At 45.2% G+C, this 15,872-nt stretch overlaps 6 protein-coding genes across 6 annotated transcripts; 3 read left to right on the top strand and 3 right to left on the bottom strand.

Annotated features, from left to right (window-relative positions):
- Positions 1-276: 276 nt before the first annotated feature.
- N7469_000151 (uncharacterized protein) lies at positions 277-864 on the bottom strand (the record flags this gene model as incomplete). Its single annotated transcript, XM_056639071.1, has 1 exon — positions 277-864. One exon carries the CDS (start codon positions 862-864, stop codon positions 277-279), a length of 588 nt encoding a protein of 195 aa, XP_056504828.1.
- Positions 865-3,648: 2,784 nt separating this feature from the next.
- Positions 3,649-4,326, top strand: N7469_000150 (ankyrin repeat domain-containing protein; the record flags this gene model as incomplete). The annotated part of the gene is made up of 1 exon (XM_056639070.1): positions 3,649-4,326. The coding sequence occupies one exon, from the start codon at positions 3,649-3,651 to the stop codon at positions 4,324-4,326; it is 678 nt and encodes a 225-aa protein (XP_056504827.1).
- A 715-nt stretch (positions 4,327-5,041) lies between these two features.
- N7469_000149 (class I glutamine amidotransferase-like protein) lies at positions 5,042-5,758 on the top strand (the record flags this gene model as incomplete). Its single annotated transcript, XM_056639069.1, has 1 exon — positions 5,042-5,758. One exon carries the CDS (start codon positions 5,042-5,044, stop codon positions 5,756-5,758), a length of 717 nt encoding a protein of 238 aa, XP_056504826.1.
- A 61-nt stretch (positions 5,759-5,819) lies between these two features.
- On the bottom strand, positions 5,820-7,778 carry N7469_000148 (fungal specific transcription factor domain-containing protein; the record flags this gene model as incomplete). The annotated part of the gene is made up of 4 exons (XM_056639068.1): positions 5,820-6,565; positions 6,619-6,884; positions 6,942-7,130; positions 7,204-7,778. Coding segments are annotated over 4 exons (1,776 nt in total), but the record flags the coding sequence as incomplete, so codon positions are not given.
- A 1,651-nt stretch (positions 7,779-9,429) lies between these two features.
- On the bottom strand, positions 9,430-11,235 carry N7469_000147 (GMC family oxidoreductase; the record flags this gene model as incomplete). The annotated part of the gene is made up of 1 exon (XM_056639067.1): positions 9,430-11,235. The coding sequence occupies one exon, from the start codon at positions 11,233-11,235 to the stop codon at positions 9,430-9,432; it is 1,806 nt and encodes a 601-aa protein (XP_056504824.1).
- Positions 11,236-12,722: 1,487 nt separating this feature from the next.
- Positions 12,723-14,038, top strand: N7469_000146 (uncharacterized protein; the record flags this gene model as incomplete). Its single annotated transcript, XM_056639066.1, has 3 exons — positions 12,723-13,108; positions 13,171-13,651; positions 13,718-14,038. The coding sequence occupies 3 exons, from the start codon at positions 12,723-12,725 to the stop codon at positions 14,036-14,038; spliced, it is 1,188 nt and encodes a 395-aa protein (XP_056504823.1).
- Positions 14,039-15,872: the final 1,834 nt, after the last annotated feature.

Raw genomic sequence — 15,872 nt, 5'->3', positions numbered from 1 at the left:
CCATGTATGCATGCTCTAGTATCTAAGCCAGCAGGTAAGGAATGTTGCATTTGAAACGCCCTGGCCGAATGGCCACGGGCACGAAGCAGCATGATCGATTTGACTTGTATAGATCTGTCATGTCAGTTTTGTCAATTGTGTCACAAATTTCAGTCCTCTTCAAACAAAGTAGAACTCGCAGAAACATAAGATATTTCACAGTTTTGACTCCAAAACTCCGTTGCCAAAAATGCAGGTAGTGTAGAATACATGGTTTCAATCATCAAGAGCGTTCGGTCAGCAGTGTCGAGGCATTGGAGGTGGCTTCACTGCCCAAAGTCTCGCTGGGAGACTGCGATCTAGGTTGTGACCTGTTTGTTCACACGTCTCTTCTTCTTCGTTCTGTCTTTCCGGGGAATTGTCTCTTCCATCTAGCTTTTCGCTCAATTCAGTGTTCTCCACTTGATCGCTTTCAACGGCATCATCCGCAGCCAACAGAGCAAATCTATTCTCGGAGAAACTCTCGGCCTTCTTCGCGTCGGGCATGTTGTTCTCCCGATGGTGGTTTCCTCCTTGTAAGGTACTGAGGACATCGCTGAAGCCATCAATGCTGACGGCATGCGATAGGATCATCTCCTCAAGTTTGGAGTTTGTACGGGCCGGTTTTGCCTTTTCACTGCCGATAAAAGGATTGTGACTGATTTTATTCCCGCCAAGCCAGAAAAGGAAAAAGGTCAATAAAATCGCAGTGGAGGACCGCGAGGAAGGCACGCCGGGATAAGAAATGGAAGGAGAATTCATGAATCCATACTGGTCGTTCTTTCCTAGTTCACGCAAGTGCTCTTCTTCCTCCAAGACAAGTCGATTTCTGGTGTTGATCCACATTGCATGTTTTATACATAATATGAAATCTGATATATATATATATATATATATATGACTGACTGGAAAGGTTTGAAGTCAAGGAAGCTTGAGAGTCTTTTAGTATAAGTGAACATATATAGAGAGAAATAGGACTTCAGTCTAGGAGGAATAGTCGCGCAAAGGAGCCTTCCAATTAGTCAATATGTCGACAAGAATAGAGTGTAGGGAAGAGACTTGGGGTATCACAAGATACTTGATATTAATTGACTCATCCCAGGAAGATATCCCCAGCTCGGCTCCGTTCCGTACATATTCCAGTGGCGAAAATCCGATCTATTAGATATTATGATGGCGAACTCGGCATTAACGCCACAGTTTTGTTACTGGAGACCAATTCACAGCATTCCTTTTCCTTAATTCTAATGCCTAGGTTCTCTTCTCTACCATGACCTTTGCGACTCGCATGTTTTCACCGTGCTGTCTTAGGAGAATTACGGCGAAGACTGCATATCGTATTACAGTTGCAGTTGTACATCAGTTGACTACAACCGAGCATGTGGATGAAATCTGTTGACCGATGGTTAATGGCCAATAGTCAACCGTGGCAAACAGATGCATAGATTGAGATAAGCCTTAATACCGATGGATTTGTACCATGTTATTTGTTTTGACAATGTTTTTCGAATTTTCTGCTCGATCTTGTCCCTGAAATCCTCAGAGTCGATCAAAAAGGGAGGGCGCCGTAGTCAAGCACGGGAATTTTAAAGTGCATGGATACCCCAGCTGAAAAGGGCCGGATATAGATCACTCTAAGTCACCCGTACACACCTCATTATCACCTTGTTTATTGCGCACCCTTACAGTTCCAGCCACCATGCATCTACTTAGCCCTAACTCATTTCTAAGCTAATACATACGACCATAGGGTGTGGAGAACAGGGCTTCCCGTCCGCTCAGCCGTACTTAAGCCACACGCCGGCAGGTTAGTAGTATGGTGGGTGACCACATGCGAATCCCTGCTGTTGTATGTTTTTTTTTTTTGTTTTTGTTGAGTCGACGGGCTTAGTATGCCAAATTGCACAGTCTTAGGAACAGTTCTGATGATCTTGAGGATTTCGAGGGCAATTTGACAGCCTTAAATCTGGACAGAGACCCAAATCAAGTTCAGGCCATTCTTGTTCTGATGAAGAATGAAATTGAATATGCATTGTGAAGCGCGCAAAAGTAGCTTTTATTATGATGATGATGAGCTAGGGTTTAGGGTCTAATCCTCCATAGCGCCCATTTGGGTAGCTCTTTGTCCAGTTAGTTTCATCTATTATCTTCTTCTCTCCTTTGTGTGTGGATATAGCCTCTTAAGGAAACAGATTCCCAATCAAATAAGATTGTAAGATCAATCATACACCGTCAGATTTGACGCGTGGAATTAAAAAAGAGAGACATGTATTTGATTTTTGCGTGTTGCTTCGACTTAAAATATCCTAGATACACAATTCGGTTGCAGGATTCTTGGTAAACAAGTGACATTAGACCTTTATGGTCAAATTTTGCAGGGGTTCCAGGTCGCGCAGAGGGTTCCCGCCATTATCGCCATTAACTCCATGTACCGCTGGTATGAAGAGGCCGAGGTATGCTATGTTTATCTCGCTGACGTCCCATCAAAAAGGTCTTTCCAAAAAAGCAGATGGTTCTCCAGGGAATGAACATTACAAGAACTGGTTTCGCCGCCAGTTCTCATGTTCTAGGATGAGTCTTGGATGGAAATAAAATATGATGATATGCAAAGATGCATAGCAGACTGTACAAGTATACCACTTAGTGTTCTTCTGCTGGAAAAAGATCTTAGTGAATTCAGCATAGTACAAAGAATGTCATTGGCTGCAAAAAGAGAAAAACGCGAATTGAGGATCGTGCATACTCTTTGATGGGCCTTTTTGGCGCCAAAATGCCTTGGGTATATGGGGAAAGAGAAAATACCTTTATCAGACTTCAGGAGGAGATCATGCGTATTTCGGATGACCACAGTCTGTTTGCGTGGGAAACTCGAGATAACGACGGGCTACTAGCGACGTCTCCCAGTGCATTTCTTTACTGCCAAAACACTGTGCTTTGCAGTCCGTTCATGAATCGTGTCAGTCCTGTCACTCTAAATGGTGAGGGGCTCATCTAGAAGTTCGTTCTAGTGGAATCGACATGCGGGGCCTCGGAATGGCACTTCTACATTGCAGAAATGCCGGCGAGGAAGATGACAAGTATATTGCCATCCTCGTGAGGGACCTGAACATGGATATGGGACAATTCCGAAGGGTTCGACCAGAGGAGACTAGACTCGTTTCACTGAAAGACTGGAGGCTATCTCAATACTCGGCGAGAAAGGTATGCATACAGACACGGAAAACAGCTCATATGCGGAAAATCAAGCTTACACGATCGGGATCGCTCAATCAGCCAAATCCAGAGGAATACTCTCGGCAAAAGATCTCATGGATCGTGCAATTTGAGAACGCATACGCTTTATACGATGCAACAGAAGTGGGGAGGGTTGATCATATGTGGTTGGTACTAACATGGAGTGACATTTGGGTAGATATGCCGAGTCGTGCCAACGTATATCCAGGATGAATCCACAAGAAGCAAGTGGATGTGAAAGATCTATCCGCTGGGACCTGTCTCTCACTGGCAGCTGTATCAGGCAGAACATCTACAGCGAGATATTTAATCCAGAGAGGTGCAGCAGTGAACAGTCGAGACGATCTTGGCCGGACGCCATTGTTGTTGGCTGCTCGATATAGCCATACCGCCGCAATGTGGCTTCTTTTGAATATGGGGCCATCTCCCGAGTCTACAGATAAATTCCATATAACAGGATTGATGTACGCCGCTATGAATGGCCATGGAGGTACAGTAAATGAACTGTTAGACGCAGGGGCAACTGCCAACTCGCAGGGTGGTGAATCAGACATGACAGCATTGATGTATGCCGCTGCTAATGGCCATCAGAGTACATTGGAAGCTTTGCTTTATAAATGTGCGGCAATCAATGTGGCAGATGGGAACGGTCAAACAGCCCTGACACACGTCGCTACCAAGGGAAATGAAAACACGTTTAAGGCGCTCATACTTGGTGGCTGCGGTATAAACGTAAGGAATAAAGACGGCCGAACGCCAATATACTTAGCGGCTTCAAGTGGCTTCGAAGTTGTAGTGAAAATCATCGTTTCAAAAAGTTGTGAAATAGATGCAAAAGACACAAAAGGTCGCACCACCTTGTGGTCTGCCTCGCCCGGAAACAATACGGCCATAGTACAAACTTTGCTCAAAAATGGAGCCTCACCGGATGCAAAATCCGAAAGTGGTGAACGGCTGGGTGATATTGCTCATTTGACGGGAAACGAAGATGCTTATGAGCTTTTGCGTTTGGACGCAAAAAATGGATCTAGTGGCCTGCGCAGTATTAAGACACATCGGTTCTTCAAGACCTAACCGGGGGGTAATCTAGCTGCTTAAATTAGCAAACAGAATCAAACATGAATAAAAAAACGACGAAAGAATTGAGATATTTCAAAAGATGATACGATTGTTTGAGGTGGATGCCTATGGCATATATGCGGCCAGTACCGTCTCGGCAAACACTTGCTCCGTTCAGTGCTTGCCTGTGGTCTCTCTAGAGCTGCCCGTTCCCTGAGTATTTCGGGCGACATATCTGGCTTAGCATTGTCAATACCATTCCCACTGCGAGGTATAGCTTATTGATAAAGAGAAAGATCAGAGATGGCTGGGACGTCAATGTGATGAAATGAAAATAGGGTTATATTGATATATGATCGATGATAAAAGTTTGCTTTATAGTAGTCACAAGTGTAGTAGTTGACAGGACAGCCATTTCCTATTGCGCTAGTTATCTCCCCATTGACAAAAGATATAGTCACCAAGATCCTTAGAGGCTTCCAATATAGATTTCAAATCGACGAATCAAGGTCACGGAGTATAGAGTTACTTTGTTGCCCGTGCCGTGATTATTCATTGTTGACCACGGAGGACGGAGCCAAGAAACGACCCGCGCCGCGATTACGGCATCCTAAAAGATGGAAGTATAAAAGGACAACACCACAAACTGGGATCAGTGTTAATTATCAACAAACGAAATTGATTTACTAGCGGCCATACTATTGCCCAACTTATCATTACTCCTACAAAAATGGCTCCCATCCAAATCGGCTGCCCGCTCTACGATTACCAGACGATCGACGTCATCGGACCCTGCGATTTGCTCAATTCCGCGAGCAAGAAGCTCCTGGAGGGTATTAATAACTACGCCCCCGTGGATGCGAGTCTCCTAGAAAAGGCACCAGAATTCGTTTTCCATCATATCGGAGAGACCTTGGAGCCGGTGCACCTGCTTACGAGCTTTGTGACAATGGTGCCTACAGTCGCGGTGGACGATGTCCCTGAATTGGATATCCTCATAATTGGTGGTGATATCCCTGCAAAGACCAATCTTCCTCCAAAATTACAGGATCTCATTCGCCGCCATGTTGCCTCTGGCAAGCTACTGTTCACGACCTGCACTGGGGCCGCGGTTGTTGCGGCCACCGGTGCTCTAGACGGCAGGAGGGCTACAGTCAATAACCTCGAGTACAATTGGGTTAAGAAGAGATACCCAAATGTCCGGTGGACAATGGAGAAAAAGTGGATTATTGACGGCAATGTTTGGACTGGGAGTGGAGCTGTGGCGGGGATGGATATGGTCGCCCACTGGATTGAGAAGACGTATGGGCTAGATCTTCTTACGCAGGCGGCTTTGTCGCTTGATTATGAGCCGCGGGATGCTGATGGGATTTTCAATGTTCTGCCTCAGCGCTATGATCCGAACGGAAACAAGATTTCCACTCATGTCTTTCCTAAGGAGATCTGATGTATTTTTCATGCTGAAAGGGTCGTTTTGCAAATTTGAGATCCGGGGTATAGATAGCTTATCAGAAACCGCTAGACGATGAATTTGCAATGGAAGGAAATGTACCCATCAACATTAAATCACCCCAAAGCTGCTCATATTCTATTCTCTGGACTTCTGTTGCGATAGCACTTTGCAGTATGGGCTGACTCGGAGGCTGGAAGGTGTTGCGGCTCGAGTACCGCAATGCAGGGCAACGGTACTGCCTCTGCGAAGATGAAGCCTTTTCAATGGACGCAAGGAATTCGGGATGGGCATTCCGGCTATCATGATCGTGCATGTGACTCTCTTTTACTGACGTGTAGGAAGTTTTCACATTTCCAATGATCTCGGGCAGTCTCGAGAAGAGGCTTTTTGTAGGCAATTGCCTATCTGCAGATGGCTGGATGGCTTTCATCTGAGATGAAAGCAAATCAAGGTAATGTATTAGATCCACAGTGTGTTGTGCAATCTCCACGTTCCATTCTGGTACCTCTGGCAGTCCCACGGACAGCCTGTACAGCACGAACAATGTGAAGATAACCTGATACCATGCAGAAAATGGCAGGCTATTGAGATCTGCACTAGGAAGGGCGATGAAGTAATCGAGATATTCTTTTGTGAAGCTGACGCATTTGATAAGGTTGTTGATGACCATTGGGGATACAGATGAGATGGTAGAGTCTTCGTGTTCATTTCGACGTTGAGGTCTTATCAGCCCATAACAATACACCAAGCCCATTTCTTGGATTCGGATTTTGACTGCATAGTAAGCGTTGACCAGTAATGCTGTTAATATCGAATCAGCTAAATAGAGGACCCATAGATCGACAAGTTCCTACTTGCGTTGCGAGTTTCCGTTGATAAAGATGAGCACCATTCTTCAAACCGCATCGTGAATCTTTCGGCATGAATGTGCAACTGAGGGCCATAGGTACCTTCTGACCGATAGGTGTCGCAGATTTCCTCGGCAAATTGGATCGCTTTGATCACGGGGCATATTAAAAGGTCCGTCTCAAACTCTGGTTGGCTTTCCAGAATCATGGCACATAGAAGCATGTTTTTGTGGAATCGGAGATTATTGGGCTTTCCAGACGATATTGCTATTCTAATAAGATCAGTTCAAGGTCCTCTCCGGTTATTTGGACGAGGAATGGCGTCGTACACGCTAGACATATAATAGCAACCTAAATAAGCGCGGCATGATTCCAGGTTATACGCATCACCTAGCTCGGATTGCTGATCAAGCAAAACACTAATTTTTTGATCGAGGCGAAGGTCAACTGCAAGGCTGATTGCGATTTGTAAATACCTGTAGGTTTGCTGACTGCGTGGAACAAAGTCGAAGTGGAACCTGGCATTGATAAGTCTGCAAGTGCTCCCAAAAATGGACATGATAAATGGTATGCTGGGAACTGGTTTCCTACCATGCAATGTGAACAAGTAATCCTTGGAGGAGATCTAGATCTTGCTCGCCAGCTATGAGAACACGCTGACTGAGAGATTTTTTGAATTGCCTGATCAGAACATCTTGAAGGTGACAGTGACATGAAGCAGCAACAGCAACAGCTGCAAGTAATAGGAATGGGCGGTCTTCGGCCATTGATGCCACATTCCAGTGATTGGAGAATCTCACAAAAGGAAAATAGGATGCCATGCTGCGGAATCTGTCTAAAAGATGCGCAATAACGACAGGACTGAGTCCCAAGTCAGTGATCCAAGCTGTTTCCGAAGTTGTTGACAAATCTTGGGGACTCTTTAGTTTATCTCCGGTTCCATTATAGTTTGAGGTCGTATTCAAGCCCTCATCGAATTGTGGATAACCTAGATACCCTTGGCTCATCCAGTCGGCTGTTGGGTATGGGCTGTTACTTAAAGATCCAGAAATTGCAGGGAGCCCGGCATCCACATCGGCGGGAGCTTGGACGCCGCCAGTGGAAGCGCTTGAGTTTGAAAGAAGTCCGATGATATTGGTGAGTTTGGATTCAATATCAGTTAGTCGTCTTCATTCCTCCCTCCGTTGTCAGCAACACTGGTTCATTGAATAAAGGGCCTTTCATGGCCACTTACGGTTTCGCTCGTTGTGAAACCCGAGGTCGCTGTTTCAACTCTGGTAATATGCATTGTGATTTTGATCTGGCACATCTAATTGAATCAGCCTAAGGGGAAATACTAGGAAGGGAAATGTCGCGTACTTGTTACAAGGCTGTCCCGCTGTAGGTCGAATGCATTTTACCTTCAAAACACGGCATTTTTGGCACGCAGATGTCACTTTCTTCGGCGTAAAAGATGGATCTATGGGATTAATCGTATCCATCATCGTTAAGTTATATGTCGCTCTCAATGTTTAGAGTCAAAAGTTGAAAGGAGGGGCTTGGATGCGTAATATAGTTTCAGGCTGCCCAAACCCACATTAAAGCTGACAAATCCACATCCTGGCCCTATCAAAGTACGCGAGCATCAATATGGAGGGTGTTTCACACAGTAGGCCGCAGTAAGTCCGTGGGAGCAGTAATTGTCCTAACAGGACTACTAGGACTATAACTAATCCTAGTAGTACCCTTCAAGCTCACTATTATCTCTATCTTGATGGATATCTAGGCAATGTGCTGGATTGTAGCAAGATTATGAATCAAGAACTTGTTTCAAAAACATTAGAAATCCAGGCTAAGAATATAGTGGCATCCATTGTCTTGTGAGATTTGCCAGTGGTCCATTAGGCAGCTACTAAATACGTAGAATATATACCTAAACCATTAACCGTCTAGTACATACGACCATAGGGTGTGGAGAACAGGGCTTCCCGTCCGCTCAGCCGTACTTAAGCCACACGCCGGCAGGTTAGTAGTATGGTGGGTGACCACATGCGAATCCCTGCTGTTGTATGTTTTCATTTTTTTTATTTTATTTTTTGCTTTGTGTAGCCTTTTCCTGTCATTTGTTGAGGTTTTTGCCCTTTGCGGATACCTGTCAACGATTGAGATGCCTGGTCGCCTGCATCACACTCTGATCCAGTCCGAACTACATATTCTTCAGTGAAGGAGCACGATAAGTGTCTACGTAGACAGTAATAGAGACTGGATTTTAACTGACTGGCATCCTTTGTGGGTCAAACAGTTTGACTGTAACCTCTAATTGTAGTTCCACTTCATGGATGGAAAGACGTGAAATTATTGAATCGAAAACTCCATTTCCATTCATCTAGACGTAGTGTGGATTGAGCCAGGTTATTTTCGTAGTAATTTAAATATGTGCTTGTGACTCTCCGCAAAGTATTCCCTATAGAGTTCTCTTGCGACAGTCAAGAAAATACTGGTGGCATTCATTTGTTGAGAAAGAAAGAAGAAACAGCAACCAAAAAGCACAGGATTGCTATCGAAAATTAGTCTTATGTTCTTCTTCTCTCATTCTACATAAGATAAAGCACTTATCTAATACAAATACCATGATAGAAATCTCGAATGAACCTGCAAGCATTCCAGCTATGAGAGGTCCGAGAAATCCACCCAGGCCGAATGTCACGTCTAAAAAGGGAAATTACCTCTCAACGCTCCACCATGACTACCAAAGATTGTAGGATCTTGGGTTTGGAGATCATTTGTGAAATGCAGCTTGTTTATTACAAGCAATTCCAGCCTCGAATCCACCTTCGTCTAATAGTCTGCTAATATCGCATCGGAGATTTTCAGTGCCATGGCATAGAAAACATTCATGACATGAGCAGAAACCTGGGTAGGAGGAATAGACCCATCAATGACGCGAAGGCCTTGAGTGCCGTAAACCTTAGCCGTAGCATCAACCACTCCACCGAGTTCCCGAGTCATCATGGAACAAGTGCTCACGGCATGGTAGTTGGGACGGAAGTTGTGTTTAATGTAATCTTCCCATTCCTGGACGCCTGCGTCCTGGTCCAGATTATATCCGGGAAGAGTCTCACCATCAAAATATTCTTTCATCGTGCCTGTCGAGGAAAGGTCACGAGCAAGCTTTGTAGCCGCAGCCTGGCCGAGAAGATCTAGCTCATTGAGCAAGAACTTTGGATCATTGGCATATTGGAAAAGGTACGGGTCGCTACTCAGAACATGGACGGAACCTCGTGTGAAAGGAATCAAATCCCAGATATCGAAATTGATGTTGCCCTCGGTGTCCATAAAGAGTTCAGCGAAAGCAACATCGTCATTGAGAAGCCAGTCGCGATAGTTCTCATACTGGACCTTGAGTGCCGTCACGTTGTGGAAACCTCCACGGGAAACGGTCTCCTCTGCCCACTGGTCAATCTTGGTGTTGAGGAGGTCAGTTGCGTAGTCAGTTTGATCACCGAAGGTCTCTGTGAAGTTTGCGAAGTAAACTGCCTGGCCCTGACCCTTACCAGAAGCTTTTGCACGCGAGTGAACGGTAGTTGTGGTCTGGTCCTGCATGTTGATTCCGACAGGCAGTTCGAGGCGCTGCCCAATACCGGCATTGTCAAGTACAGATTTCATCCCAATGCCGGAATACTCCAGAATAAGTGGCGAGACAGAAGATCCAGCAGCCAACAAGACCTCACGCTTAGCAGTGACATTGAAGTTCACAGCCTTATTGGTTCCAAAATTTATACCAATTGCTTTGAGACCAGATTCGTCAAAAAGGACTTTCCCGGCCATCTGTCCGGTAAGGATATGCAAGTTGGGACGCTTATAGTTGGGGAGGAGCCACTCTCTACCAGCATCGGCACGATTTTGGTCCTCATGAAGGTTGTTGTAGATCATAGAGACACCTCGGGGGTGACCACAGAAGAAGTCCTCCTGGGTAGTGATGCCGAGAGAAGAGGTGGCATTCATCAAAGCGCGCATAATAGGTGAATAACTCTGACCGTTGTCACGGGGGCCAGCATGGACAGTCCCATTGAAGCCATGGCAAGAAGGATCAAAAGAGTGTCCAGCGGCAATTTGGGCTGAAGTAGGTGGGCGTGCAGCCTCAACATCATTCATATATTCGACCAAGTTGTCCCAATTCCAACCATCCATGCCAAAGACAGACTCCCAAGAATCGATCTGCACCTTATCAGGCCGAGTCCAAGAATTTCCATTGACCAGTGTAGAGCCTCCGAGCCCCTTGCCGGATCGAATGAGCATCGTTTCATTGTTGATCTCCATCTCGATGGTCTCGAATTGCTGGTCGACATTGGTGCCGAAGATCTTGCCGTACGTGTTGGGATTTTGGATTATCGGTCCATCGTTCGACTCGTAGAATCCCTTTTCGATCACAAGTACTGTGATATTGGAATTTTCGGTGAGTTTAGAAGCAACGGTGAGACCAGTCAGTCCGCCTCCAGCAATGACATAGTCATATGCCTTTCCGGCGACCTTTGTGGGGTCGGAAATAAGATGAGACTGGATGTCTACCTGATCCGAAGGGAGGTAGGACTGAGCCGTGCAAGCGGCGACGAAACAGAAAAAGAGTGATGCTGCGAATTTCATATCGACTGTAAAAGCCCTAAGATAAAAACGACGCTTGGATGGAACGAAGTTGATCAAAGCCTTGGAATTCGATTGTATATTAAGTTTATATAGACAAATCTATACGCATCAATCCCCCTTTGACCTATGATTGGAAGTCATGCAGACACGCGCCTTTGAACCTCAAACTAGATACACAGTTCGAGATCTTCATATTCAACTGCCACTTACAATCATACCGGTCTCAACGTCCATGCAGATCATCAAACTTTCGGCTAGAGTATCATCATCTTGGCGCCCAGTCCGATATCTCACTGAGAACCTACGCACACCGGTGACATTAATCGGAAAGACAAGTACTATAGTACCCAAGACAAATTTCACTATAATTGTATTATGATATCGTAGAAGTCATGTAAATTTCTCAGTGGGTAGTGATAAGACGAGATGGGCCAATAACTAGAGTTCATCCTTTACTGACACTTTGGGGATTTTGGCATGCGTTCTTAGGGTTTGTGTCTCAGCCCGTATAATTGAACTTGCATAAGGCCTCGTGTTCTACAAAATGTCTCTTTCCTGGTCTTTAAAACGAAGAAAACAGCCTATATTTGAGCCACATGTTGGAACGATGCTGTTTGGAGGAGGCTAAATGCCCTCGCAACATCAGTCAGATGATCATAGAAGTAAAAGATAAATTACGAAAGCTGACGATAGGGCCCAGTTTATTGTATTCACCCTTTTACAATGTCAATATAGTACAGCAAACTCATACATCGACGTGTGGACGCTAATGATTGGCAAATAAGATACCTACAACCCCTATTGCTATGTTGTAGGTGTAGCTGATGACGATCCACGAGCCGTAACACTTAGGATTCTAATCCAAGATACATAGTTCCAGACCAAATATCTCAGTAATACAGCATCAGGCTTACTCAGGGCCATTATACGTTATCTTGTCTAGGCATAACTTTAAATGCGGTGCCAAGAAGTATCCAGCATAATGATTTCCAAGGAAAGCTGCAAACTTGGCAGCCTAGCGTAAAGAACGGGCAACAAGGTAACCAACGGTCTAGATCTTGCATGATTCATAATATACGTTGGTTCTAGTTCAGTAAAGTGACAAATTAGCGATGAAGTCGAGTCGGCCCATGTGGCTTCGGCATGCCGAGTGCATGCCGAGTGGCGCCAACAGGATTGGCCGGGATCGGTGCCAAGAACAGCTTTCTGGATATTCTCAAGCCAAGAAAGGTAAGCTAGAGTTCAGTTTAATAGGGAATGTGGATCACTGACTGACGAAAGACAATTAAATCAGGTTTGATGCCAAGAAGAATACGAAGTAATGCGGAAATTGCGGTAACAAGGTTGTATGATTATCTTGTGCAAGTTGGGTCATCTCGGTGAGCTCAGCAATTCACAACTGTCCCTTTTACACCACATAGGTGAAAGGGGGGGTAAAACTGAAGCCTTTTCGAACAATTATCTTTTTGTCCCCCACAGTGCTCACTATGAAGGCATCTCAACTCTGCGTCGCTATAACCTTCCTATGGAATACTGCCTTAGCTTCGAGGCTTTACGCGGCTTCCTATGGGGGTTCGGTCTACTCGTTGGACTTGAAAGTGCATGAGGGAAGTCCAGGGATATCGGCTCTTTCAATATCAAAGGACTGTGGCTCCAGCCCATCTTGGTTGATGTTCGATAAAGAGAATAGTATTCTCTATTGTCTCAACGAAGCTATCGGAGCTCCCAATGGCAGCATCACATCTTTCAAAAGTCACTCAAATGGATCGCTTCAGACGATACAGCGTCTGAATACCACCGCCGGGCCTGTGATGTCAAATTTATACTCTGCACCTGGAGTAATTGGTCATGACTTCTTTGTGGTGGCTCACTAGTAAGTGCTTCTAGTACAGCCAGTATCTCCATTCGAAGGCTAATGTATCTCGGTTTCTGCAGCGAAACGTCCACCGTCTCAACATGTTCAGTAAACCGCACTAATGGCCACTTTGAGAAACTGCAAGAGTTTACCTATTCGATGCCCGGTCCTGGTCCGAATGCCGCTCGACAAGATGCTCCTCACCCCCATGGTGTAACAGTCGACCCTACGGGTCAATACGTTCTAGTCCCTGATCTTGGTGCCGACATTATCCGAATTTATCACATAAACCCAATGAATGGTTACCTGCGGCCACTTGAGCCATTTATTGCAAGTCCGGGATCTGGCCCAAGACACGGCGTTTTCTGGACTCCTAAGGGGCCAATTAGCACGGATTCAGATGTGTATTTTTACCTTGTGCATGAGCTCAGCAATACACTAACCGGCTACCGTGTCTCCTACAATAAACATGGTATGGCGTTCTCTCGGGTCTTTGAAGGAAGCACCTATGGGAACCATACAGCACCTTCTGGATCTAAGACCGCAGAGATTAGTATCACGGTATGTTATATTCCTGAGCTCCGTCAGCTTCTGTTTTAGGCGGATGATTAAAAATCAATACTTCAGCCCAGGAACAGTCATATTGTCGTCAGCAATCGTCTTGACAATTCATTTGGCCAGAAAAATGACTCAATTGCCATATTCTCTTGTGCTGATACTCACGGACGGCTTTTCGACGAGGTGAGATTTGTTGGCTTGTTTCCAGCGTATGGTTCGTCCCTTCGGAGCTTCGATATTGGCGCTACTCCTGAAACGATGGCATTAGCCTTGGAGAAAAGCCAGAGTGTGGCTGTGGCTAGTTGGAATGATCGAAAGGAGGTTCCTGGGAACCTCCTCGCGACAAAGAAGTTGGACGGCGATGTTCCTATGGTCGTCTGGGGCGTCTGAAGACTAGATAGCCGATATTCGGAGCAAAGAGCGTAGCCTAAGCTCCGAATAGACATTTCTGGTATAGTCAATATTTTCGTATTTCTATTGGTTATCATTAAAATAATGCTATTTTCAAGTATTCTAAAAAAGCCGAAACGAACATCGACGATTTGGTCTATGAGGCGCTGCTCGGCCTGGTTTGGTGAGGGTGGATCTCCAACGAATACACAGTTGGTCTAGAAAGCGTTAAGGTTCTTATTGACGTGCAATCACTTTGGAAAGAGAAACGAAGAATATTAGGTATAGAAATAGGGGCTATCAGTCTACTGCCCTTCTTGACGCCTCCACTTTCGATTTGCCATTTTCATCCAGCTTTCCCAGTTCACATCCAATTCTCAACCCGATTTTGATCACCTCAGCAGAGCACCTCAGCGATCATTGGGACAGGGTCCCAAAAAGATCAAATAAGAACAGAGAAGGATGAAGAATAGATGTCCTTTCTTTCCTCATATTAGAAGCAACAAGATGCTTTATTGCGAACTCATCCCACAGATTTAACCACTGACTGAACCAGCCTTGGTGAGCTAGACTGTTAATTATCCTCCTACACGTCAACCCGCCACAATCTAACGGGAGAAGGTTGGCGATTTGGGTGACTAGGTCTTCAAAGTCCTCCATTAAAGGTTAAAGACATTGTGCCATTAGCGTTTATCTGTTTTTCCCATGGGCGATGCTAGTTTGGAAATTTGACTTGTTCAAGATCAATGACTATCACCTTGCATTTCTGGTCACTGTGATCACATTGTATGGAAATATGTATCAGCTGACCAATCAAAAGCCTTTGGTAGTGATTCAATAATAGAAGTATAGTGCAGACTTTGTGCTGCTCTTTCTACGGTTCTTTCTACCAGTTCAAAGTCTTCGGAATGGTAATAGAAGCAGAAGTCGGTATGTAAGACGACTAGTTGAAGGTGTCAAATTGATGTTATACCGCTGTATACTACGCCACTGTCTACGAAGTATTTATCCTTCGTTCTAGCATAACTTCACCTCGTCTATCTTGCCTTTCATCGTCCTCTTAGCAACGCACCTTCTCACTGTAAATGCCACAATCAATAAAGAAACTGCTTCTTTCCTCTGGTTCTGCTTTCTCTTCTCCTCTTGAAGAACCTATATCAGCATCCTCCACAATATCTACTACACTCCCCACCTACGACCACTCATCCGACATTGCAAGCATGCCGTTTCATCTCTCTTGACGCTTCAAGCCTTCCGTTGATCATACAGACCAACTGAGGAAAATCGAAAGTGAATTCATCAACCAAGTCAAAACAGAACAAAGGGTATATCTTTGGTTTCGGAATGTCGCCGAGTATACATTCCACCAGCGACAGAACAGACTCCCTTTAAACCTCAGACATCCACACTCCTTCTATAAGTTCGACGAGGGGAAGCTCTTTATTCCAGCATACCGGGAGGCTCCAGTACTCGAAGGTATTCCCAGTACTCTCTGCTCGCGGGTTTTATATTTGATCAGCCACAAGCTGGGCTCAGCGGATCTGCTTGACACCGCTTGTACTTCAGCCACCGACCCCACGATCAGATTTGGAAACATTGCTGCTGAACCAGACTGATGATGGGCTCCTATAAACAGTGAGAACTTTACAGTTGCCATTGAGGTCGGTAACTCGCAAAGCAACACCGAGCTCGGGCGTGACACTAGACATTGGATCGAACATGCTGAATCAACTTTCCAGATCTGCATTCTTGAAAAACTTAGCAGGAATTCCGACAAGATCATATTTCCTGTTTGGAGACCAGCAAACCATGATATTTTCGGCTCACAGCTTCG

Source organism: Penicillium citrinum (assembly GCF_028827155.1).
Source record: "Penicillium citrinum strain IBT 23319 chromosome Unknown utg000001l:1.0-4955037.0:1.0-4956770.0, whole genome shotgun sequence".
In the NCBI taxonomy this organism is placed as follows: Eukaryota; Fungi; Ascomycota; class Eurotiomycetes; order Eurotiales; family Aspergillaceae; genus Penicillium; species Penicillium citrinum.
This window is presented reverse-complemented; position numbering and strand designations above follow the sequence as displayed.